The following is a 25,251-nucleotide window of genomic DNA, read 5'->3' on the forward strand; positions in this document are numbered from 1 at the left end:
CTGGTTCAATGACCGTGGGATTACTGTGCTTGATTGGCCAGCAAACTCGCCTGACCTGAACCCCATAGAGAATCTATGGGGCATTGCCAAGAGAAAGATGAGAGACATGAGACCGAACAATGCAGAAGAGCTGAAGGCTGCTATTGAAGCATCCTGGTCTTCCATAACACCTCAGCAGTGCCACAGGCTGATAGCTTCCATGTCACGCCGCATTGAGGCAGTAATTGCTGCAAAAGGGGCCCAAACCAAGTACTGAGTACATATGCATGCTTATACTTTTCAGAGGTCCGATATTGTTCTATGTACACTCCTTGTTTTATTGATTGCATGTAATATTCTAATTTACTGAGATTGTGGATTTGGGGTTTTCATGAGCTGTAAGCCATAATCATCACAATTATGACAAATCACGGCTTGAACTATCTTGCTTTGCATGTAATGAGTCTATCTCATATATTAGTTTCCCCTTTTAAGTTGCATTACTGAAATAAATGAACTTTTGCATGATATTCTAATTTTTCGAGTTTCACCTGTATGTCATAATGTGATTTCTTTAATCTTAGCTTATATTTATTTATATCCCACCTTTATTACCTTTAATGTGTGAACTTGCCCAGTAAGGTTTGCAAATCTTGCTTTTTGTCATAAACCATAGGCCAAAAGTTTTGCGCAAGCAATTTATGACTTTTCATATGTGAGCCTAACCAACTGTACTTTATCAAAAAAAAACTATGGTGAAATGAATAATGGCTTAGGATAATACATTAATCCAGTTGAAAATGACTTGATGGCATATAAGATTATGTTTTCAAACCTTGGGAAGGAACTTAACATTATATTACATAACATACATGCTGGATTGCTTATCCAGCAATCAAGGTTCTTTTATGTGTGCCTTTGTATGTAAAGGTAAACATTTCTTTGAGTCAAGCTCAACAACTGGTGAATGCATGAAAACTGGATGTCAATTTAATTATGTTAACACTAGTATATGAAGTCATCAATCATTCGTTTAGTCATTAATCACACTTACAATGATACTGGAAAAAAGAGACGACTGGTTTTGCACTTGCGACCATCATAGCATCCCCATAGTCAAGTGGTCAGAATTTGGATGCTTGGCAACTGGCATGTATTTATCATGGTTGCAGCATCCCAGGGTCGCGTGATTGGCTTTTGCAACTTTCCTTGCTGGCATCCAACAAGCAAAGTCAATGGGGGAAGTTGGAATTACTTAATGATGTGATTCACTTAACAACCATGGCAAAAAAGGTCATAAAATTAGATGTGACTTCTTAACAACCACCTTGCTTAGCAATGGAAATTCTGGTTCCGAATGTGGTCATAAGTCGAGGACTACTGTATGGGATTGGTTTTCCATTGCCTTGTTCCAGAATCTTTTTTCAATTTTCACTCTGGTGATCTCTATCTTTATTTTATTTATTTATTTATTTTTATTTTTATTCCATTTATATCCTGCCCTTCTCCGAAGACTCAGGGCGGCTTACAAGCTTAGCAGTAGCCTTCATTCTATGTATATGCCTGCTTATTAGGGCTTTCACACACACCCCAAGCGGCATTATTACAAAGTCAGCTTAATTGCCCCCAACAATCTGGGTCCTCATTTTACTTACCTGGGAAGGATGGAAGGCTGAGTCAACCTTGAGCCTGGTGGGATGCGAACCTGCACTAATTGCAGGCAGCTGGTGTTACTTAAGGAGGCATTAGCCCACTGCTCCACCAAGGCTCCTATTATTACTATTATTATTATTTTGTTTTACTACTTCTATTGTTATTTAATACTCCTTGCCTTGGCTGTAATAAGATATGCCTAAGATTATGAATATATCATTTTGAGATAGAAACAAAACTAAATGATCCATTACTTGGATAAGTGATGAGGAAATAATTTGCCTTAGTAAATTTAACAATTGATGATATTGTGTACATATTTCCTCAATATTTGCTGTTCTTTAAGAAGATAGAACTGAGTTTAAAGTAACTCAGATATAAATACTTAACACCATTGGGATTTGTTTGTTTTGACAGCCTTTCCTGTTGAAACTGGAATTGCAATAGTATGATGCAATTCTTCGTCTCTAATTCCCACAGTAGATTAATATAACAACACTGAAATTATATGAGAGTATTATATTATGTTGTTACTATAACAAAAACAGAAATTAAATGAGCTTAATATTTATCTTTCCAGGCAAAAGGCATGTTTATCTTAATGTTCACACATGCCACATTACTGCAACCAATTCTATAGGGTGGGAACAACTAAGATTTAGGCACATCAGAGCTGATGAATGGTTGGATGAATAAAAAAGATCAATATGGTGGAAGCATCCAGAAAAGAAAAAGTAGACTACAAAAAAGGAAAAATGTTTTGATCCAAAATGGAACATGGAAAAAATCCAACTATCTACTTTTCATCACAATGATGCTTCTTTTTGATGGAAAATTACACATTTTGTGTAAACTGGACCTAATCAAGCATTTACTGTATCACCTAAGGACTAAATAGAGTATATTTTTATTATTTACATTCTTATTTATAGGCCTACAGAATTCCTAAGGACTTTTGACAATGTACAGATAAGATACATACAACCAAATTGAATAAAATATAAATCGTAAGACCTATTGAATAGTTCAAAATGTATAAACTTGAACTACGCTTTCTCACACTATGTCTCTGTGGACTAGGAACACAGAAGCCTTTAGCATCTCAGAAAGATCCCCCCACCACCCTTATCCTGCTATCTGAAACAGTTTTAACTAGGGAGAAATCAATCACTTGTATGATGTTTTCCTGCCATTAGGTCCACATTTTCCTGTTAGGAAAGAAAGAATAAAACATTAGCAAATTGCCTGAAGCTGTCTCACAGTAGGGTTCTTTACATTTGATAAATTCACATTTGATGGTTTTGACACTCTATTTCTGCTGATGCATCCTAGGATTGCATTTGTGCTTTTTTTACAGTTGCATCACATTGTTTGCTCGCATTCAGCTTGTTATTGACCAAGACTTTTTCATATATTAGTAATGAGTATGGTTTACTAATGCATTTGATATTTCCTATTCAGATACAACCATTGGATTTTAGCTTTTGGAAATTCATTTTGTTTGACAAAACAGATTCCTATGAGAGCTTTGCAACAATTTCATTTATAAAAATATACTTTCCTTTTTTCTATATTATTCATTAGTATTAATTATATTCAATGGAACAGGAAGAAACTTGAAATAGATGGCTTTTTTCTGTTTATTTTCACCTTATAAATTATGAATTGAGGAAGGAGATCCTGCTTCTTGAGGATTTTAAAAAATGAACTGTTTCTTTAAAAAAAATAACTAAAAATAATTTAAAATAAATTTAAATATTTTAAATTAAAAATAATGTAAATATAATTATCAGTTTTGGCTACCATGGTATATGTAAGGGCTTACAATGAGAACTGTGTCCTGGCTCCTGGGGCCACTGAAGATTGGAAGGTTAGAGAATTTATATCTAAATTATTCCTTCAGGGGCTCAAGGCAGTATACACAGTGGACTGTTGGGCAAATAGAAGAAAGGTGAGTTTTTATTGTATTCTGTATTGCAAGTATTTTTTTTATCTGCCTTTTCTGCCACGGCGTCTGTCTTGCGTAACATTCTCCCCCACCCTTAAGTGAGGCCAGCTCCATCCCTTATTTTCCAGAAGTCCCTCAAAATCTAGCTTTCTCATCAGGCCTGGGCGACCAGTGGGATGTTGAGGGGCTCTGTTTATCGAATCTCGTGTGTGCTTTTTAAAAAAATAATTTTAATATAACTGTGTAAGACATTTTTATTGCTTTATACTTTTTTTGGTGGGGGGCTGTACTCCATGCAGGGTCACGTTTTGCGAGGTGGACGGCCATATAGATTTGATAAATATTTTTTTGCCATTTCGGGGAGGGGGGATTGAGAATAAACGGCCCCCTGGGGTTGCCCTGTTTTTAAGCTTCCGCCATTAAAGCCTTGACCGTGCGCAAATTCCTCAGTTAGCTTCTGTCCTCGCTTGTCGTCGTCTCCTTCGAGAAAGGCACCTTCCACAACCAATTGAATGCTAAACTCTACGTTCCTTAAGCCAATGAGAAAAGAAGACAACTTTCCAGTTGGACCCGCCTACTGTAGACTAACGAATACTGTACTACGGTGTGCGCCATTTTAACCAATGCTCTCCTCCCTTTTCTTCGTCTCGGCCCATCAGCCAATCAGAAACGCTTTCTTCCCCACTTGCACCGCCTCAAGGCGAGGAGGTCGGAAGAGAAAATACTGTTTACCTCAGAGAGAGCGCACGACCGAACGGTGAAGCAGAGGGAGGGAGGGAAGGAAGGAGGCGTGGTCTTCTTCTTTTACGAAGCATTGGCGAGGGAGCGGATTCGAAGTGGGAGGGTGCAGCTCTCAACACCGGAAGTAGGCTGGGCTTTCGTTCAATACAAGTGGGCCGCGCTTACGCAAATCCACGCCACGGATGGGCGGGACTATCTCCGCCCACTGCCATATAAAGGCAGTTGGCCGTCCTCTGCCGCCCGCCATTTTGTGCTGCCGAAGAGAGGAGAAAGAAGGTAGTCGTTGCCAAGAGGTAGCCCAGAAGGAGGGGGCTGGAAGGAGGAGGAGAAAAGGGCAAAGACCCGACCGGGGGTTCGGCGACCAGGGGGCGGCCCGGATGGTGAAATCCTCCCTGCAGCGGATCCTCAACAGTCATTGCTTTGCCCGCGAGAAGGAAGGAAATAAAAAGACCAGTATCGCCACCATGCCCACCCTGCCCAACAACGCCGCTTTGAGGAGGTGAGGAGAGAAGAGAAAACGGCCAAAAGGAACGAGCCCGCTTTTGCCTCACGCTCCGCGGCCTAGTCCCGCGGCCTCGCCCTACGAGCCCCGCCCAGGCACGCGGGAGGAGGGGCGGAGCCAGCGGGACCACGCCCCCTTTCTCCTAGCAACCTGGGGTAGGGGGAGAGGCTCGGAAATCGATGTCTCTCTCGCGTTGCGGGGCAGATGGTGTCGCTTCGAACTTCCGCCACTAGGAATCGATTTTCCCAACTCAGGCTCGGGAGGAGGAGGAGGAGGAGGGATGCGTGTCTCCTGCAAACCCCTTCCATATATATATATATTTCATTTAGTTTACAGGGCGCGGCTAATTGGGATTGCCGTCCCGACCCCTAGTTGTAAGAGCTTCCAGAACAGCTTGTGGGAACGGGGCAGGCCGAAAGCCTTCCGTCTTAGCAGCCGAAACTCTGACATATATAAAAAAAGGGAAGAAAGAGTGCGCTTCTTAAGGTTCTCTATAGCAGCGTTTCCCAACCTTAGGAACTTGAAGATGCGTGGACTTCAACTCCCAGAATTCCCCAGCCAGCTACGCTGGCTGGGGAATTCTGGGAGTTGAAGTCCACGCATCTTCAAGTTCCTAAGGTTGGGAAACACTGCTCTATAGGAACTCCGTACTTCCTGCTAGCTGTATGCTTTTATTGGGTACTTTCCGACCAGAACGGTGCAGTAGTAAAAAAGGGGAAATGATTTTTTTTTAAACACGTATCTTCTCCCTAGATACGGCCTAAGCTGGTGGATGCCTTATTACTGTACGTGTGCGGCTTCCAGTCCAGTCCCCTGTAAAGTGCCTGGGCTAAGTCCCCGCAGTTTTCTTGGGAAGGTTTTTCAGAAGTGGTTTGCTATTGCTTCCTAAGGCTGAGAGAGAACTAGCCTTAGATCACGATAAGTGGTTTTGTACTTAAGGTGAGACTAAAGCTCCTCATTTCTAGCTTGGTTGCTACCTTACCCAGTACAGTAGATCAAACTGGCGCTCTGCCTAATTGCTACTTGGGTTCAAAGGAGAAACGAAAATGAAAAATTCTGATTAGTCTCTTAATGAAAAGAATTATTCATTTCACCCCATTAAAAAGTACGTGTAATTCCATCAATCAATACAGGGAGGATGAAGTAAAATTGTATTGAAGCCATAAGGCTTCATTCATTTTCGGGTTAATTTCTTTTTCCTCCACTTGCATAAAGAAGAGAAATTTTAGTTATATATTTCAGGAGAGAATTGGAAGATAGCAGGCCTTTATTGATAAAATTAGTTGCTTACTGGCTACTGCCTTATTCACAGTGCATAGGAAAGATCCCCTGTAACCTATTCATACAATATCCATTGCAGGAAAAATTAGGTCCTATTTGAGGTGATGTCTATTAAATGAAAACCTGTGTGTTTATGTAAGATGTTACTGTTTTCTCAGTTCCAAGGTCTATCGGGTGCTGAGGACTAACATCTATGTTAGTGTAAAGTCCAACAATCAAGTAGTTATAGGAAAAGTATATTTTTTCAGGCAGGAAAGAACAAAGTTTAGTGTATGTGTGAGTGACAGAATCCACCTTATACATGAAATAAATCCTATTTTCATAGAAGGAAAAATCTTTCTCCCAGCTAATATGGTTTAATACTTATTTAGATATGCAGCACTAAGATGAAATGAAGGTATTCCTAAGTATATATTATAGACGTAGCTTGTTTTCATATGGGTGTTTCCTGTTTCAGCTCTTGTCTTAAAAAAAAATTTAGTTGATCCATTAGAAAGGGAGTTTTCTTTTTCTATATGAAAATCTGAACCTTTCCCTCCGCCAAAGGTGGGATTGTATGTCCTCCTATGCGTGCATCCAATCTGTTCCCCTCTGATGTGATAATGCCCCCCCCCCAATTAAGTGAATTGTGGGCACCATGATAGAACTGCTGAGGATTAACAGCTGAAAACAGTTGATTGGCAGGCTTTTCTTACATTCAGATTTTCACATAGCAAATTTATGCTATTCTATAGAATAAAGTTTATTTAAAAGATACTGTGATTGGATGAGGGAGAAGTGTATAAGTTTTATTGTATGCTTTCCAAATCTGTCCACTCTTCCTTGGTAATAAGAATTGTAGATCAACTCAGAGGGTATCTGTGTAAGAGAAGCTGTTTGAATTTATAGCTAAAAGTATCCTGAAATGTTATAAGCAAGCAGTTTGTTTAAATTTAATTTTATCCTTAGCAGATGTTACTTAGCTTACAAAATGGTAATCATTAGGGCAATTTTGCAGTTACAAACTGAAACTAACAGTGGCCCCTGTCATAATCATGATTACAGGGAAAATGCTTTGGTTCCCCACCATTTTGAGGAAGGAAACAACACATCTTTGCTGTAATATGGACTATTTTTTTTAAAAAAAAATCACTCTCCAGAAAAACTCAAAGTAATTCCTACCCATCCCTGTATGCATATATGATGTGGCTTCACTTAGTTTATGTCATATCTCCTGTGAAAAAAAATATTTGAGTTTGGCTTTGTGACACAGAATTTTTTCTTCAGTAATTGATCTGCTCTACAAGCTAAGAACTAATTCCCCCAGTTGTAGCTGAAATCTTTCCCCCCCCTGAATTTGGATTCATATATTCTGAGCAATCTTTATGGCTTGGTATGAACAGTGAACTCAGTTGGGATCACAATATTTCATTAGTGCCATGCAGTCTGAGGGGAAAAAAGCTGCTTCAGGGAAAACCCAGTGAATTAGAAATAGGGATCTCTCCTAATCAAGACAAAAGGTCGCTTGTGGTGGAGCTGAACCAGACCAGCTCTGAGACTGTAATCATTGGTTGAGATAATCTTAGATTTTTGCTTCGCACACCCTTTTTTCCTGATACGAAGATCTTCATTGTAATAAAGAAATTCCTTGATGAGCCAAGAAAGTTTTTGCATGAGGTGTAAAAAGGGATAGGCCTCTTGGCGTAATATCATGCACAGACTTTTTCACCTTGGCCCCCAGAGAATTACCGTATGTATAATCCTCAGCCATCATGATCAATAATTGTGAATAATGGGAGATTATAGGCCATCATCCAGAGCTTCCTGTGGTTGGGAAATTGTTATATTAAGATAGAGCCCATTTCAACTTGATGATGCAGTTCATAAAAGAATTTCCTTTCTGTTTTACTGTTGTCATCTCAGTTGTATACTATGGAATAAGGGAAACATTGTGAAGGAAAGTTGTTTTCTTCCTTGGGGATGCTATGTAAGATGTGCTTTCCTGACCTAACTTGGGACAATTCTAACGTGAATTGTCTTTAGCAGATAGTTGAATTATACACTGTGATAAAAATAAATAATTGAATTCCCGTCCCCAGTAGCTAGATCTGAATTGGTCTTTTTAAATTTGATCAAATCCCATTTAGTGTAGTTTCTGCCTGTTAGAGATGCAGTAGATGAATGATGCTGAGATTTCCCAAGAACTACCATACCTGGACCTTTATACTCTAGACCAGGCACTGGCAGCATTAATTAATACTGCTACACCTAAAATGATGGTGCCAACAGGCAGACTGAAATGAATGGCCAGTATGAGATTTCAGAGTGTCAGATTTTAGGGATTTGTTTAGCAAGCTTTAAAAGGGGGGAAAAAGTGTCTTATATGCTTCAGCAAGAACTGCCTGCCATTTTTCTATGTCCACTCTTGGTTAGATTTAAACAAAGCAGGAGAGAACCATTTTTAAAAGTATGCAAAATAGGCTTTTTACCCATAAACATTTCCCACATACATAATGGAGACTGGGGCTGGAATACTTCATACCTTAGTTGAACAATGGTGTTGATGAGCAGTCCATTCAGCTTAGTTTTTGTGGAGTATAATGTCAATATCAGATGAAATGCCTAATGAAAGCATAACGTATGCCAGAAAAAGCTTTGATTCAGAGTTACTGGAGTGGCACAATACAGCTTTTGAGTAAGGAAGATAATGATTAGAAAACAGGATTGGACTGAATTTATCTTGCATAACACAGCTCCCTTACCTGAATGTTTGGTTCACCCATGTAGGTTAACACTTTGGAAACGAAAGAGTGAATTCAGGGTTTTTGAGAAATTAAGCCCTAATTTAACTGACATATAGCTGACATATTGAACAGCAATATTCAGCTAGTTCAGTGTGGGTATATGTACTACCCTTCAAAATAAATTCACAATTTAAAATTTAAAAGCAGTAGTCAAATACATACAAAGTAGGAAACCTTAAAGTATTATGAGTGAACCCTAAATCTTTTAATATTTACTCAAACCCGGTGCAGGGTAAAATTTGCTTCCCAGTGTCACATAGCACATTAATCAAAAAATCTTGCACATAGCGCAAAGCTCAATTGTGTGTAAGAAAAGGGTTCTTGAATGGAAGATGAACCTGTTTGAAGAAGCAATGTAGTATTTTTAGGGAGAAATAATTATTTTGCATTTTCGTTTTTTGGAAAAAAAGCACCACATATGGCAGAAAAATCAGTCTGTTAAAGCATTCATTTTAGGAATGCTAATTTGATGCCTAGTGCTAAAAGATTTAAGGATTTTTAAAGGGTGTTCAAAATGGTGGATTTCCCCCCCCCCCTCTGTTTTGCAAATGGCTGCTGGCAGGATGGTTGTGAGAATTTCCCCCAGGGGGACCTTGATCTGCTGCATCTGCTGTGGTGACGCAACCCCAGTGAGCTTGCAGAATGAAGGATGGTGCAGAGGGAGGGGCTAGCAGGAACAGCAGTAGCTGTGGTTGGTGTTAAAGGAAAATAATTGCTTTCAGTTAAGTTGGGTGCTGGTGACACAAAATCACCTCTCTGCAAACAAATGCTGTAAGGGATTTGTTTCAACCTGACAAAACATTTAAGTTGCATAATCGAATTACCATAACAAAATTCTTACAGAATATAATTGCAGCAGACCCACAGATTTTTTTAAATAACTTCATATATCTATTTAATTGAAAATTATGGGGACATCTAATAGGTGGCCAACCTATCTAAGAAAGAATGGAAGTTTTGTGTACTGTAGTAGCAATCAGGGTCCTAAAGGAAACGTCTGACTTTTCTAACTTCAGAGCTTCTGTATAAGTTTCTAAGAGTGTTTTGCTTCCTAGTAGCAGCGTTTCACCTACAACCTAAGAACAGCAGGCAAAAACTACTAGATGAAACCACTGGACGGGCTGTTACACATATTGTAACCATTCAGATGGGACTACATCTGGAATTGTCTGCAGGAGGGTGTTCTTTTTTAAAATTTGGCATAGATGGATTGTGATCTGATTTTAATGCAAAATATATTTGCTAACAATATATATACTGGCCAGCTCAGATCATTTCAGGTTGTTTAAAATAATAAAATAGGGAACCAATTCAACAATAAAAACGACATAACATTTAATAAAAAACCAGAACACGGTCACTAAGAAATCAGGACAGCACTGACCGTTTTCCAAAAAGCTTCATTAAATAGTACGGTCTTTATCCCTTGTGAAACGCCCGTAAGCACTGATACTTTCCATAATGGGGCAGCCTTAATAGGACCTATCTTTAGGTTCATGCCCGCTTGTTGCAAAGTGGAACCCTGAACTCCTCCCTCTAAATAAGCACTTAGTTTAGATAGATTTGACTTACATTCACTGGTCCCTGAAGTATCCTGGAGCTAAGCCACATGGAATGTTACAGCTCAAGCCCAGCATTTTGAATTGGATTCAGACTTGTCAGTAATCAGCTAGAGAATAGATGTTGCATTGCAATGCTACTATTCCTGCTTGCTAGCGCTACATTTCTACCAGTTGTGGTTTCTAGATCATTTCCAAAGGCAGGCTGTTAGAATGTGTTACTGTAATCTGTATGTAGGTTTACCGTTCTTTTTATCACAAGTCTCTGAATACAAAGCTTATGTAATGTAAAGGTTGCATTGCAACACACAAAGGTTCTGTGTTTGCTTATCAGATCTACCAAAGCTAAGAAGAGAAGTCTGCCTCATTCAGCGTGTGATTCTGGGGGCAGCTGTGCAATTCCTGGGAGTTAGACGTTCCATGTAACTACTAGAAACACAGAGGTGGAATGATAGTGAGATAATCTCATCTTCCCATTTGCTGATGGGATTATCTAGGCATCTCCCACCTCAGGCTTTCTAAATGCTGGGTTTATAACTTTTTGCTGGCTGGGTGTAATGGTTATTTTTCACCATATTTGATTATGTGAAAATTTTTAGTCTGCCCTTGAATTTTGACCTCAATAATAATTCTTGCTTTCCGCTCAGTTCCAGGGTGTCCTTCAGTTGCTGTAGTAACCTGGGTCCAGGGCCTCGGTGGTGCTCCTGATGTCCCTCACCCACCCCTGAAGATCCCAGGTGGGCGAGGGAATAGTCGGAGGGATCACAATCTTTCAGCTAACTTATTTTATTCTGTAAGTACACGTCTTCTTTATAAATTGAGTTTGATACTGTTTGAATTGGGGGGGGGGCTTGAGAAGCGTAAAGGAATTGGAAGAGGGTGGTTTCTGGATTAGCTATTAAGAGTATCTGATTTGTACCTAACTGAATATTGGGCCTGGCAAGTACACCAGCACAGGAACTGATCTTGAGCTGTTGGAAAATTTGGGGTACAAGTCCATGCATTGTTTGGTCAATATGCTTATAGTTCAGGGGATCTATAAATAATCTAAATTCCGCCTTGCTTTCCTAGGATAATCGGCTGAATGTAACAGAGGAAATAACATCAAGTAACAGGACAAGAATCCTGAATATCCAATCCAGGCTGACGGATGCCAAACAAATCAGTTGGAGAACTGTGTTGAATAGCAGCAATTTGTATATCGAACTTCCCAATGGCTCTTTGCCGGAGGGAAGCAAAGACAGGTAGAGCAAAATAGTTGATTTTGAAATACGTTATGAAATAGTTCTTATTATCAGGTCAACAGCAAATTTCATAATCTCAAGTAATCATTGGCCCACAGCTGCAAACTGCTATTTTCTCGATATTATGCTTGCAGCTATTTTTCTTGACCTATGTCACATGGTGTCTGTTTTCTTGTATTCAGTTCATACCTTTCCATGATTACTTTTCATGACGAAGATATTTGTGGAGGAGGTCAAACTCTAGATCTTGATAGATTTGAACGTTAATTAGTGAAACTCACTGTTGGGTGATACTGTTCTGTTGTATTTAGCTGAAACAGTATCAAGTAATTAGAGAGAAAATTATCAGTGCCTTGCAGTGTTCAGGAGCATGAGAAAATGATGGATTTTAATCCTTTAAACTATTTTTCACCAACTACATTGAAAGTGTGTTCTGCTGTTTTGGTATTTGAGCACGTGCTTTTTGGTTTGTAATCATGTGTAAAGCTAGAAGAGCATGAAGTTTAAAATGGCCACAAGATTATAGAGCGGAAAGCACATATACTTACGCATCAGTGGATAAGACAGCTCTCAAAAATTCAAGCAAACTACCGTGAGAAATGCATCACCCACATATAAGCCTACCCTCCCCTTTTAACTACAGCGACAGGCAGGAAACTGCAAACTGTTATTTATACAATTGCCCAATATTAAGGATATGATCTGAGCTCTGATTCACAGGTGAGCCAATGTTTTTTTCAGCTGTATTTTTGGAGCTTAAAATTCTTGGCTTATCTGTGAGTTTGTACAGTAGGTGGATAGTAGATTTCCTAATTGTGTTCTTTTTATCTTTCAACCTTTCTCCTATCATGGATCTTCCGCTAAATAAAAATCATAGTTTTGAAATACCTCTGGGGGGGGGCGAGAAAGGGTCTCACTCTCTTCCTGTCTTTAGTTTTGCAGTTCTTCTTGAGTTTGCGGAAGAGCAGCTTCAAGTAGAGCATGTGTTCATTTGTTTCCACAAGAACAGAGATGACAGAGGTAAGGAAGCTGGGATGATACCATGTGAGCAGACTGCGTTTCTAAGGGGGTTGTGGAATGGGTGGTGCCTTTGCTTGTGCGTTAAGCCTTGTGTCCTTTTATCTCAAGGAATTGGTATTAAATCTCTGGTTTTCTTGTAGCTTCGCTGCTCCGTACCTTCAGCTTCTTGGGCTTTGAGATTGTGAGACCAGGGCATCCCCTTGTCCCCAAGAGACCTGACGCTTGCTTTATGGCGTACACATTTGAACGAGACTCTTCTGAAGAAGACTAGATTGCAGTGTTTGCCTTTTAGAGCTTGTTCCTTGTCAAAGATGAATCTGTAGGAATTTTGTCAACATCTTATGCATCAGCATACATGCACACATATAAAATGACTTGCTCTTTGTACGAATTATTGTGACAGCTGCTCTGGTGGTGGGAAAGATGTTGAAAATTTCCAACTTTTGTCATCTTTTTTTTTTCCCCTGGACTTGTCCGCATGTTGTAATTGTGCAAAAATAAATGCTCACTCCAAATTAGCAGTATATTTCTTGGAAGTTTAATATTGTGTGTTTGTGATACTGAAGTATTCGCTTTAATTCTAAATAAAAGTTTATATTTTACTTTACTGCTGGTTTTACTGTTTCAAAACCTTTTCTTTTTAGAAAGGTATTATTTTTATTTATTTTATTTTAATTCCATTTATATCCCGCCCTTCTCCGAAGACTCAGGGCGGCTTACAAGCTTAGCAGTAGCCTTCATTCTATGTATATGCCTGCTTATTAGGGCTTTCACACACACACCAAGCGGCATTATTACAAAGTCAGCTTATTGCCCCCAACAATCTGGGTCCTCATTTTACCTACCTCGGAAGGATGGAAGGCTGAGTCAACCTTGAGCCTGGTGGGATGCGAACCTGCACTAATTGCAGGCAGCTGGTGTTACTTAAGGAGGCATTAGCCCACTGCGCCACCAAGGTATTGGCACAAATTGCTCTGTAGAGTTATCCTTGGATTGTCTTTCATTTATACTAGAATCTAGTTACAGTACTCGTAACTTGCCTGGTCCATGGCCATGCTTAATATATCAGGAACCGTAAAACATACCTTTCTACCTACCAGCTTGGAGGATGATGCTATACAGCAGGGGTGTCAAACTCAATTTCATTGACGGCCGCATCAGCATTGCGGTTGCCCTCAGGGGGCCGGGTGGGTATGGCCTGGGTGGGTGTGGCCTACTGGGTGGGTGTGGCTAGAGTGCATATGGCCTACTGGGTGGGCATGGCCAACTCTACATTGTTTGCATCAAGGGTGCCTATGGGGGCCTGGGCAGGAGTGGGACAGATCTGAGGGTCTCTGGCAGAAGGAGGGTCTCTGGGCCAGGGCCAAGGCAGTGGGGGCTGTTCCCTCACTGTTTCCAGGATGGCTTCGTGGGCCACATGAAACCACTTTGCCCCCGGGCCTTGTGTTTGACATGTCTGCTATAGAGACAGGGAAGTTAGATGCACAGTTTTGGATGCAACAGTCCTCCCTCATTGGTTGAGTTCTTCCAATTAGACATTGCATTAGTATTTTAAAATATATTAAACATTTATTAGTCCACCATCTAAAAATACAAGGCTTGTGGAAGTGAAAAGCTTATACTTGTCTTTGAGCTCTGATCATATGAGTTACTTAACCTGGAAAAACCAGGCAATGGGAAAATAATTTTGTAAGGAAGTTAAGATGGGTTCATAGTCCCTCATCTTTATGCCTTTCTGCTGTCAAGGTCTCCCATCTCTCCCCTTTGCTGCCTTCCCATGTGAAAATATTTGGCAGTAAATCTGTCACAGCTTCTGTCTTGGATCAATTATCCTAAAACAATGAGCAACTTGATCCTATTGTTATTTTTGTCAATTGCCTCTACTGCATTGCAAGAATATTATTTTGATGACTGGATTTCCAAAGCATTGAATGAATGAGCCCATGAAAGTAACTCCAGATTTCTACACATTGGTATTTTAAGTTGGGATGCAAAAATAATCTTGTCTCCTTAAGCTGGATCTGGTGTTTGGGGAAAAATGAATGGATTACTTTATCTCATTATCTGAATCAGGATTCATATGCCTTAGCCTCTGCTTACTGATGTCTTCCTTCTTCAATATGAAGGAGTGCAGTTGTTTGCCTAGGCCAGTGATGGCGAACCTTTTAGAGACCAAGGGCCCAAACCGCAACCCAAAACCCACTTATGTATCGTCAGGTGCTGGGTGGGTGTGGCCCATTGGGTGGGCGTGGCTGCGGTGTAATGGCAGAGTGGGACTAAAAAGTTCGATCAACTCCAACTTTACGAGATCTTTTTTTTCCCCCACGAGAAGTTGAAATTGATTGAACCTTTTTTTTTGCACACGGCAGTGGAGGCCTAAAGCGAAAAGGTTTTATAAAACCCAGCTGAAAGCCTAGGACTGGGGCAATGGGGCACGTGCCCACAGAGGGCTCTGCGTGCCACCTGTGGCATGTGTGCCATAGGTTCACCACCATGGGCCTAGGCCCTAGAATTGTGTTCTAATAGAAAATTTAATCAAATATGCACATACTGAATTTCCAATGCTTTTTGTGAATTGTTCTCACACAACTACTAGGACCACCAGTATCAGGTCATCCTTTCAAGATAACCATAGATTCAGTCCCCAATATTTGTCTTGTTTAGGATGAGGCTATCATGCCTCTTGTAGCTCAGGATTATGTTCCTGAGTTACATTTCAATGTAGCCGATAATCAACATGGTCCACGGTGAGGTATGCTGGGAGCTGCAACTTAACAGCTGAAGGGTGGTAGGACTTCTGTCCTTACCTGGAGGTAAAACAAGCAAGATAACCTACAAGTTTCTAGAAGTCCACCTCATGTTTTGCTAGTCCCTCTGGGTTTTCCTAACAAATGTGATGGCTAGTATTGGACAAAGGAGATTAAGGAACTTCAGGTTAAAAGTCCTTCATCTAGAACTTCACAAGATGATTAGTAGGTTAGTCACTGTCAGCCCAAATTATTATACATGATTAGGGAACGTACACGGCTTCCCATTTCTGAAGGAAAAGCAGGATATAAATCTAACCATAACTAGACAGTTTTGATGCATCTCTGAAGTGGAATGAAGTATGACTGGTATTCATAGGGCTTTTTAGCTGTTAAGTTACTGATTTCAGTAAGGGTGGGGTTTTTTTTGCAAACAAGTCAGGAATGAATAGTTTCAGATTTCTTTCCTGAGTTTATTGATTGCAGTTAAAATGGGGGGGGGACACTTTTTACTTGGGCCTGGAAGATCCCAAGTTCAATATTTTGGAACCATCCCCTTTTAGTTCACTGTGGGACTAAGATTTAAGAGAGATCCTTCTGCATGTATACCACCATAAGAAATACGGGCTACAAATCCAGTATTCTATACATACACATTGAATTTATTCTTCCAAGTGGCAATTTTTGGAAAAAAAACTGTACTAAATTCATGTGATGAAATTATGGAAAAGAAAGGCATTTAATAGAATTGCTTCAATTTTTAATACCACTCCTATCAGTGACATTAAGCCAAATTATTCAATTCATCTTGATACCCTTTCATAAAACTAATTTTACCTGCCATTGTAATAAACAAGCTCTAACATTTAATAAGTGCCATATTGGGAAACCAAAGAAGACAAGTGAAATCCTTGTGTTTCAAAATTTGATATTTAATTATATATAATGCCCCCAACAAGATTGCATCAGGTGTCGAGCTCCACACGCAGACAGTACTGCTCGGCTAGTTGTTTAAAACATTTCTACATTCTCCAACACTTCTTAAACAGCATCTGAGCACCTTAAAAGATCGTACAAGTGGAGTAAAGTACTAGGGCGAGCTTTACGTCTTCTCTCTTGACCAACTGAGGTTCTTAAACAAAAAGGTTGCTGTTTTGAAAAAAGCCATTGAGAAATATATCCAGGTAAGAGTATCTTTGTGCTTAGCACAATTTGCCTCCATGAAATGGCTAATTTACCCATTCTGATCTTGCCTCTTACTTCCGGTTCAGGCTGGTGTTTCTGTTCAGATCTTCTCTACATAATTCCCAGGAAAAAGTCCTTCTCGGCCATGGAAACGACCCTTCCACCATCCAGAGGGATCTATAAAATAATGACAACAAAAAGGTCGTAAAATGGGTCCCAACTCATTTAACAACCTCACTGCTTAATAACAGAAATTCTAGTCTCAATTGTGGTCATAAGTCGAGAACTATCTGTACTTATAAAGTGCTTTCTATCAATGCCTGTGTACCTGTACAGAGAAATTGCGGCGTGCAAGCAGACATGAATCTGACAAAAGTATGTTGTGTCTCCGCATAATTTTTATCCTCCACAAATCTATGCACACATATTCACCCCACTAACTTTGCAAATAAAAGGTAATGGTAAAGGTTTCCCCAGTCGTGTCTTGACTCTAGGGCGCAAGGCTCATCTCCTTTTCTTAGCTGAGGGACCCAGCATTGTCCGAAGACCCTTTCCGTGGCCGTGTGGCCAGCATGTCTGTATGCACACACAACACTGTTACCTTCCCACCAAAGTGGTACCTGTTTATCTACTTGCGTTTGCCTGCTTCGGAACTGCTAGGTGAGCAGGAGCTGGGGCATGTAACAGGAGCTCAGCCCGTCGTGCAGTGGTTGGGTCTTAAACCTGGGCCGTCAGCTTTCCAGCTGACAAGTTCAGCATCTTTAACCACTGGGCCATCGCGCCCCACTAACTTTGCAAATACCCACCACACCTTAAATTATTCTCATTTTAAGCTTAAAGGCATGTTTACATCAGTCCTGGATTCCCACTTACAATAACTCCCCACAGCAAATCTGGGGATTTTCCATTCCCCGGCTCACAAAAAATGATGGGTAAGCTACAACAGCTGGGCCAGAGCCAAGTCCCCTTACCTTCCATCAAGAGATCTATGACATCGCCCACATTGAAGCTCAGCTCATCCACATCCTGACTAAGATACCGGTACAAAGCCCGACAACGTGGTCCAGAAACCTTGGGTTGTGGCTTGGGTCTTCCTGCAGCAGGAGGTGGCCTTTGGCTAATGCTTCGTTTCCTTTGTGTCCTGATACATAGGAGAGAAAAGGGAGTAAGTTACCCACAGCTCATCCAAGCTTAGTTGGTGTATTGCTCTGTCTCAGACCAGCAAGGTTGGATCACAAGGTGGAACAACAACAACAACCGTGTGATTATTTTAAGGCTTTGTGGAGTCCTTGATGATCTCTCAGCTTGGTTGTTTGCTTGCAGACATTTCGCTACCTGACTAGCGAATATCATCAGTACAGTGATGGTATCACCTAATTGGGTAATGAAACATCTGCAAGCAAGCACCCAAGCTCAGAGCACCAATTACTCCCTAGTTCAGGAGTAGGCAACCTTGGCTCTTTTATGACTCGTGGACTTCAGCTCCCAGAATTCCTGAGCCATAGCTGGCTCAGGAATTCTGGGAGCTGAAGTCCACGAGTCATAAAAGAGCCAAGGTTGCCTACCCCTGCCCTGGTTCTACTCTGAGCTAGCTATATTCTATTGGTATTTTAAGGTTTCCCCGCCCCCCAAGGCAATATGAGAAAACAATATAATAAAATAACCTAAGACAGCAATAAAAGGATATTCAAGAACACTGGGAGCACTTTGGTGGGAAGGTAACAGTGTTCTGTGTGTCTCAGCCTACAGTCATGTTGGCCATATGACCATGGAAGCGTCTTTGGACGATGCTGTTTCCTTTGGCCAGGAAACAGAGATGAGCAATGTCCCCCTAGAGCCAGACACCGCTAGACAGGGGAATTCTTTAGCTTTTTAAAAAAATAAAGCAGTACATACCCTGCCATGCCCTGGTCGGGGACACTGAGGAACTCCATGTTGTGATCTGGGGGTAACCTGGCCTTTGGCCGCCGTGCCATGTTTTGTTTCGGAAGTGCCGTGGCTGGCGGTCCTGGTCCAGGCCTTTGGGGACTGCAATAAGTCTGTTCTTGTTGCCTGGTGTTGTAAGGAAGTTGAGCAGCTCCATTCCTACAGATAACCGATTGATTTCCTCCTAGAAGTGGTGCAAACAGCAGTCTTACTAAACCATCCACTTTTTGCATACTAGTTGTTTGGCAGATACGCCCCCTTGCTCCTCGCTTGGACTCTGCAGTGTAGGAGATCTGAGACTTTTTTTGTGAAATGTGCTTTTATAGGGGAGTTTATTCTTAAATGTTTTAGAGGTCCCTCAAATTCTTAGAGAGCCTAAGGCCATGCAGGCTTAAAATTGTGAAAATATAGTTCAACGTATCTGGTGGATTCTAGATGCTAAACTCTCTAAATTAGCGTTTCTCAAACTTGGCAACTTTAAAATGTGTGACCTGCAATTTCCAGAATTCCCCAGCCAAGAAGAGAATTCTGGGAGTTGAAGTCCACATATCCTAAAGTTGCCAAATTTAAAATCTGCAAGCTTCAATGTCAGGGGTCCCCAACCCTCGGGCTGTGGACCAGTACTGGGCTGCGGCATGCCAGCAACTGGTCCGCACAAAAAAGCAAGGCCCCATTCGCGAGATACTGGCAGCACACAAAACCACCCACTCTATAGTCTGCGGAAAAACCTCTCTCCACAGAACCGGTCTCTGATGCCCAAAAGGTTGGGGACCTCTATTCTATGTGATGTATATACCTAGAAGGAGATGATACTATTCTTTATATTTAAAAATAATTCATAGAGGCTAATCACAAGCATCACTGGAGAAGAGCCTAATGCTGGGAAAGATTGAGGGCAATAGAAGAAGGGGACGACAGAATGAGGTGGCTGGATGGAGTCACTGAAGCAGTAGGTGTGAGCTTAAATGGTAGAGGACCATTTAAGATGGTAGAGGACCATTTAAGATGGTAGAGGACAGGAAGGCCTGGAGGAACATTGTCCATAGGGTCGCGATGGGTCGGACACGACTTCGCAACTAACAACAACAAAAATCACAAGCAAAAAAAATCACACATCAGGTGTTTTTCCCCTTCAGACTTACTACTCATTCCAAAGGGGACATTGTCAACAGATTCATAGTGCCTTGGTACACTTAGGATAGCGCTGACTTTTCAACCCTGCCTTATCTACATTTCCTGGTAAAATACATGAGAATGTTCCATTGGGGAGCAAGGGTTAGGGTTAGATGTCCATGAATTTGGATAGCAAAATGGACTTGGCCAATGGATTTGTAGTGCATTGGTACACTTAGGAGGGCACTGATTTTTCGATCCCACCTTATCTATGTTTCCTGGTAAAACCCATGGAGAAAAACTCCCATTTTGGGGCAAATCCACTTAGGGTTAGGGTTAGGTCTCTATGAGTTCAGAGAGCAAAATGGAAATCTCCAACGGATTTTACCTTTTTTTGTGGCGCTTGTTATGCAAATCACCATGGTATTTTAGTGAGCCTGCAGTCATTAAATGAACACCAGGGTCTTTAAGTGGTGTTTTTGCAAAAAAAAAATAATTGGAAGTAAATGCTGTCTTTTGGCAAAAGCATTGTAAATCACAGTCATATGACTGCAGGACACTGCAAACAGGCATAAATGCAAGCCAGCTGCTAGTTGCCGAGTACCTGAAATGCAGTCATGTCATTGTGTGTGGGGTGGGTGGGGGGTGGGGAAACAGCTGTCAGAACATCAGAACCGGGTTGAAAGTATCTTTTGAGGGGGAGTCTACCATAACTTGGGTTACCAAATAGCTGGCAGTAAATTGAAGATTACTGTATTATCTCTTGATTCTGCTGGCATATATTATATATTATATATTCCTTTGTCAACACTCTCTGCATTCCTCTATCCCCAGCTGCTCGCTAAAATTTAGGATAAAGGGGAACACCCCCCAATAAATAAATAAACGAACAAACAAACGAACAAACAAACAAACAAACAAATAAACAAATAAATAATAAATAAATAAATTTCAGTTGTGTGTATACCTCCACCATCTTTCCAGTTCTGAAGGGGGCTGAGAGCATAGCCATGACATCACAAAAAAAGAGACCAAGGCTGCATATTTTAGCTTCTATTATCTGTTCTTGGTATAGCCTGGTAGCTTGTTTGGTTTGCTTGTTTTCCTACTTAAATAATAGCTGTAGCAGATGAACCAGGCTGAGCCCGAGGGAGGAGTCAAACACGTGGTCGGCCACGAGTCCCTATGAACCCCCAAGAGATCTAAGTCCAGTCCATCTTGAATTCCTTCTATTCTTATCTCCTGCTAATTTCCCTGGGCCACTGGTAATTCAGATTCTTGTAGGGAGCTTAAGCTCACAATAAGTCGTTATATACATTTGAACTGGATCTCCTGATTTTCCTGGCACTTGACAGTAGATTCAAACACCTTTTTTTTAAAAAAAATTATTTTCAACAACAGCAAAAAAGGAAGCCTACTGCCCTAAGTCAGTGATTTGCTTCTGTATATTAGTGAGGCTGCGTTGGGGACTTTGCAGGGGTCACTGCAAAGAGGCTGGGAGGCTGGATCCGTGGCCTGCGGCCGCAGGTTTTCCATTCCTGGCTAGATCACATTTTCATTCGTTCCTCAGCCAGGCCCTCAAAACATTCCCCTTTCTTCTCTCCTTTCTAAGGCTCTCAGAATAGTCTTAGAAGCTGAGCACAGACTTCCTACCTCTTGAAATCCGTGGGGCAGCCCGGGAGGGTGGTGGGTGCTTGGGAGGACGGCCTCTGCTTTGCTGGATCCCTTTCTTGGTGGGCTCTGTAGGATGAGAAAAAGCAGGAAGGAAGGGTTGAAGGTGGAAGTTCTCTGAGGGCACTTTTTTTAAAAAAAACCTGGAGTTAACCTGTGAGTGCCCAGACAAATGCTGTCTCTGCAGAAGCACAGATTTCTTCTCCATGGGCCACCAGAGATTTGAGGCCAGCAGCGAAAAAACTTTTTCAAGTACGGGTAGTCATCGATTTACAACAGTGACTGTTCAAAGTTACAATGTGGCTGGGAAAAGTGGCTTAGGACCATTTCTCACACTCACAATCGCTGCAGCCTCCCCGTGATCACGTGATCAAAATTCAAATGCCTGGCAACTGGTTCATATTTATGACGGCTGCAGTGTCCCGGGGTCACGTGATTCCCTCTTGCAAACGTCTGACAAGCAGAGTCAATGGGGAAGCCAGGTTCACTTAAGGGCCATGTTACTAACTTAACAATTTCGGAGCTTCACTTCCCAACTGTGGCAAGAAAAGTCGTAAAATGGGGCAAAACTCACTTAGGAAGTGTTTCACTTAGCGATGTTGGGCTCCATTGTGGTTGTAAGCCGAGGACTACCTGTTCTTTAGGTATCCAGACAATCCTCAACTCACAACCACAATTGGCAGCAGAATTTCCGCTGCTGAGCAAGGTGGTGTTTAAGCGAGTTGCACCCGATTTTAAGATCTTTTTTTTTTGCCATGGTTGTTAAGAGAATCCCTGTAACGACTAAGTAAAATCACGCGTGGTTGTTAAGCAAATCTGGATTTCCCCCCACTGACTTTGCTTGTTGGAAGCTGGCTGGGATGGTCATGGCCCCCCACATGGCCTCGGGGGGGGGGCACTGCAACTGTCACAAATACATGTAAGCATATAATTTTGATCATGTGACCATGGGGAAGCTGCGACGGTTGTACAACGTGAAGACTGGTCGTAAGTCACTTTTTTCAGTGCTGTTGTAACTTTGAATGGTCGCCAAATGACTGGTTGTAAGTTGAGGACTACCAGTATCTCTAAAGACATATGTAACCATAAGACCAGACTATTTGTGAGACCATCAGTCTGCAATTATTTCTGCTCACAACAAAACTGACAAGGACTGCACACTCTCTCCCCTTCATTACTTTTTGGATTTAATGTACAATAGTTAGATGGATTGTTGGTTTAATTGTATTGTTTGAATAGTTGTACACTTCCCAGAAGCATTGTTTGAGGACGAGTGGTCACATAAGCCAACTACAGATAGTCCTCAACTTACGACCACAATTTAGTCCAACATTTCTGTTGTTAAGTGAGACATTTAAGTTGCCCCATTTGACGACCTTTCTTGCCACAATTGTTAAGTGAATCACTGCAGTTGTTAGTAACACAAGTTGTCAAGTGAATCTGGCTTCCCCATTGATTATGCTTGTCACAAAAGGGGATCACATGACCCTGGGACACCGCAACCGTCATAAATATGAACCACTTGCCAAGCATCTGAGTTTTGATTATGTGACCACAGGGATGCTTCAATAGTCGTAAGTGTGAAAAACGGTCATAAGTCTCTTTTTTTCAATGTAACTTTGAACGGTCACTAAATGAATGGTTGTAAGTCGAGGACTGCCTGTACTCCAGTGAATTGATGACTTTGCTTGTCAGAAGTTTGCAAAAGGGACCCCCCCCCACGGTCACCGCCACCGTCATAAATGTGAGTCAGTTGCCAAGTGTCTAAATTTTGATCAGGCGACCATGGGGATGCTACAATGGTCATGTGTAAAAAAAACAGTCGTAAGTGCCCTTGCAACTTCGCATCATCACTAAATGAACTGTTGTAAGTCGAGGATAAATAAAAAATAAATATCAAAGGAGAGAAACCTTCTTTCTGCCTGGCAAAACAGAACAGAAGGAAGAAATGCTGCCCACTCCGAAGTCTGGCTAACATGAACACTGCTGTTGTTTTAATGCCAACTTAGAAAGCATTTATATATTTACCTATACATAGGCATTTTAATGAGTAGATTTTCCCTGTGTAAAGCCTAAACTAGGATGGGAGAGATGTTATCAAAGCTAAATCAATATTTATCTATTTGCCCTTTTTGGACACATTTATGAGCCAAAACTAACTTATGCTTGTTTAGTTTTTATTTTGCAGGGTCTTTTCCCAACACAAAGAGCAACATCCTTTCGAAAACTCTCTGCACAAAAGTGCCTTCCAACAATGTACCTAAAGAGAATTGATGACGGAAAAATCACTTGCCCAGATGGGCAAAGAAGGCAAAACCAAAATACATAACTCTGGTCTTTAGCTTCATGTAACCCTCTCCCTTCGGCACTTCAGCGCAAACCCTGTTCTTCTGTACTGCCAGTTTTATACAAAACCTTGAAATGCTCCAATTACCCAACTCCCGACTAGCAAAACAGGATCAACAGTATAAGCAATTTCTATTTCCCGACATCAAGCCTGAAATAACATAGAAGGTTGCCAGGATTTGTGTAGCGGCATGCAAAATCGGGCAAAGAATAATTAAGAGCAACTGAATCTGCCTGGCTGTGGACAGCCGGAAAAATCTGAAGCTTTGAAACCTCAGCCTCTCTTGCCTCACCTTCTCCTAGTCGCCAGAAAGTCAAACCTAGACCTTATTGATGCTGGAAGAGTGCCAGAAAGGATTCAGCTGACCAGGTTCCTTCAACCTTTGACTTGGCCCCCTCCTGTTGGCCACTCAGACAAGACCCATAAGCCTGACACTTACTGGAATTCCTAGGCAACCCATTCCCGATGCTGACACAAAGGTTTTTTCCGGACGATTTGAGAACAGCCACATTGCCTGGACCATTCATAAAAGTCACCGTCCGGGTGCCGCCTCCGCCCCAGCCTTCCTTCTTCACACGGAATTGTAGTCTGAAATGAAGGAAGAGGAAGACAATCCAGGTTATGACACTTAAGGTTTGCCTCGGTCTTAAAATGGGGTGGGGCCACCTCTAGCCTCAAACCCTTCAAATCCTATACTTGACTGAGATGCCTCTGGTGATTCATCCAGGGGAGCCAAAATGGACCGAAGCGCCATTGTGCCCATCGATAGGATGGACTTCAAGGCCAGCAAAAAAAAAAAGACTTTATTATGCAAATCAGAATTAAGCCACTGTCACTAGAGATGGCAAGGGACACAAAAACACAGCTTTAAAAGGAGATTACAGACATTTATGGATGAGTTGGCCATAAGTGATCAGCAGTCAAGATTATTTCTATACTATTGTTATATACTACAATTCCTATACCATTATTTATATATTATTTATTTAAGTCCTCAGCTTACAACCATTCATTTAAAGACCCTTTGAAGTTACAACCGTATTGAAAAAAGGGACTCATGACCATTGTTCACACTTATGACCACTGCAGCATCCCCTGTGTGCACATGATCAAAATCTGGAGGCTTGGCAGTTAGCCTATATTTATGATGGTTGCAGCGTCCCGGGGTCATCTTTTGTGACCTTCTGACAAACAAAGTCAGTGGGGAAGCCAGATTCACATAACAACTGGATCACTAACTTAACAACTGCAGTGATCTGCTTAACAAATGTAGCAAGGAAGGTCATAAAATGGGGGGAAACTCACTTAACAGCTCTCTTGGTTAATAATGGAAATTTTGGGCTAAATTGTGATTGTAGGTCAAAGACTACCTGTAATAATAATAAATAATAATAATAATAATAATAATAATAATAATAATAATAATAATAATAATAATAATGGATTGGAAGGGACCTTGGAGGTCTTCTAGTCCAACTCTGTAACATTTCAGACAAATGATTGTCCAGTCTCTTCTTAATAATCCAGTGTTGGAATATTCAGAAGTTCTACA

The 25,251-nt window shown here is 41.2% G+C and overlaps 2 protein-coding genes and 1 long non-coding RNA gene across 4 annotated transcripts in view; 1 reads left to right on the forward strand and 2 right to left on the reverse strand.

Annotated features, from left to right (window-relative positions):
* LOC310641972 overlaps positions 1 to 13,902 on the reverse strand; it is a 102,030-nt gene extending 88,128 nt beyond the window's left edge. Inside the window, exon 1 of the long non-coding RNA XR_014492824.1 lies at positions 13,861 to 13,902. This is a non-coding gene — a long non-coding RNA (uncharacterized lncRNA). The remainder of the gene's footprint in view (positions 1 to 13,860) is intronic.
* On the forward strand, positions 4,546 to 13,317 carry OAZ1 (ornithine decarboxylase antizyme 1). The gene is given in 6 exon segments (XM_083348678.1): positions 4,546 to 4,820; positions 11,094 to 11,151; positions 11,153 to 11,239; positions 11,518 to 11,690; positions 12,625 to 12,710; positions 12,851 to 13,317. Coding segments are annotated over 6 exon segments (657 nt in total). The 5' UTR covers positions 4,546 to 4,698; the 3' UTR covers positions 12,982 to 13,317.
* Positions 13,903 to 16,374: 2,472 nt separating the features above from the next.
* MYO1F (myosin IF) overlaps positions 16,375 to 25,251 on the reverse strand; it is a gene marked incomplete at its 5' end in the record, with an annotated part of 85,880 nt that continues 77,003 nt past the window's right edge. For both annotated transcript variants that reach the window (XM_083363221.1, XM_083363222.1), the window contains 5 exons: positions 16,375 to 16,819; positions 17,614 to 17,783; positions 18,539 to 18,752; positions 21,335 to 21,421; positions 24,139 to 24,287. In XM_083363221.1, the coding sequence (XP_083219347.1) occupies positions 16,743 to 16,819; positions 17,614 to 17,783; positions 18,539 to 18,752; positions 21,335 to 21,421; positions 24,139 to 24,287 (697 nt within the window). In that variant the 3' untranslated portion in view covers positions 16,375 to 16,742. The remainder of the gene's footprint in view (positions 16,820 to 17,613; positions 17,784 to 18,538; positions 18,753 to 21,334; positions 21,422 to 24,138; positions 24,288 to 25,251) is intronic.

Source organism: Vipera ursinii, assembly GCF_947247035.1.
Source record: "Vipera ursinii genome assembly, chromosome: 1".
In the NCBI taxonomy this organism is placed as follows: Eukaryota; Metazoa; Chordata; class Lepidosauria; order Squamata; family Viperidae; genus Vipera; species Vipera ursinii.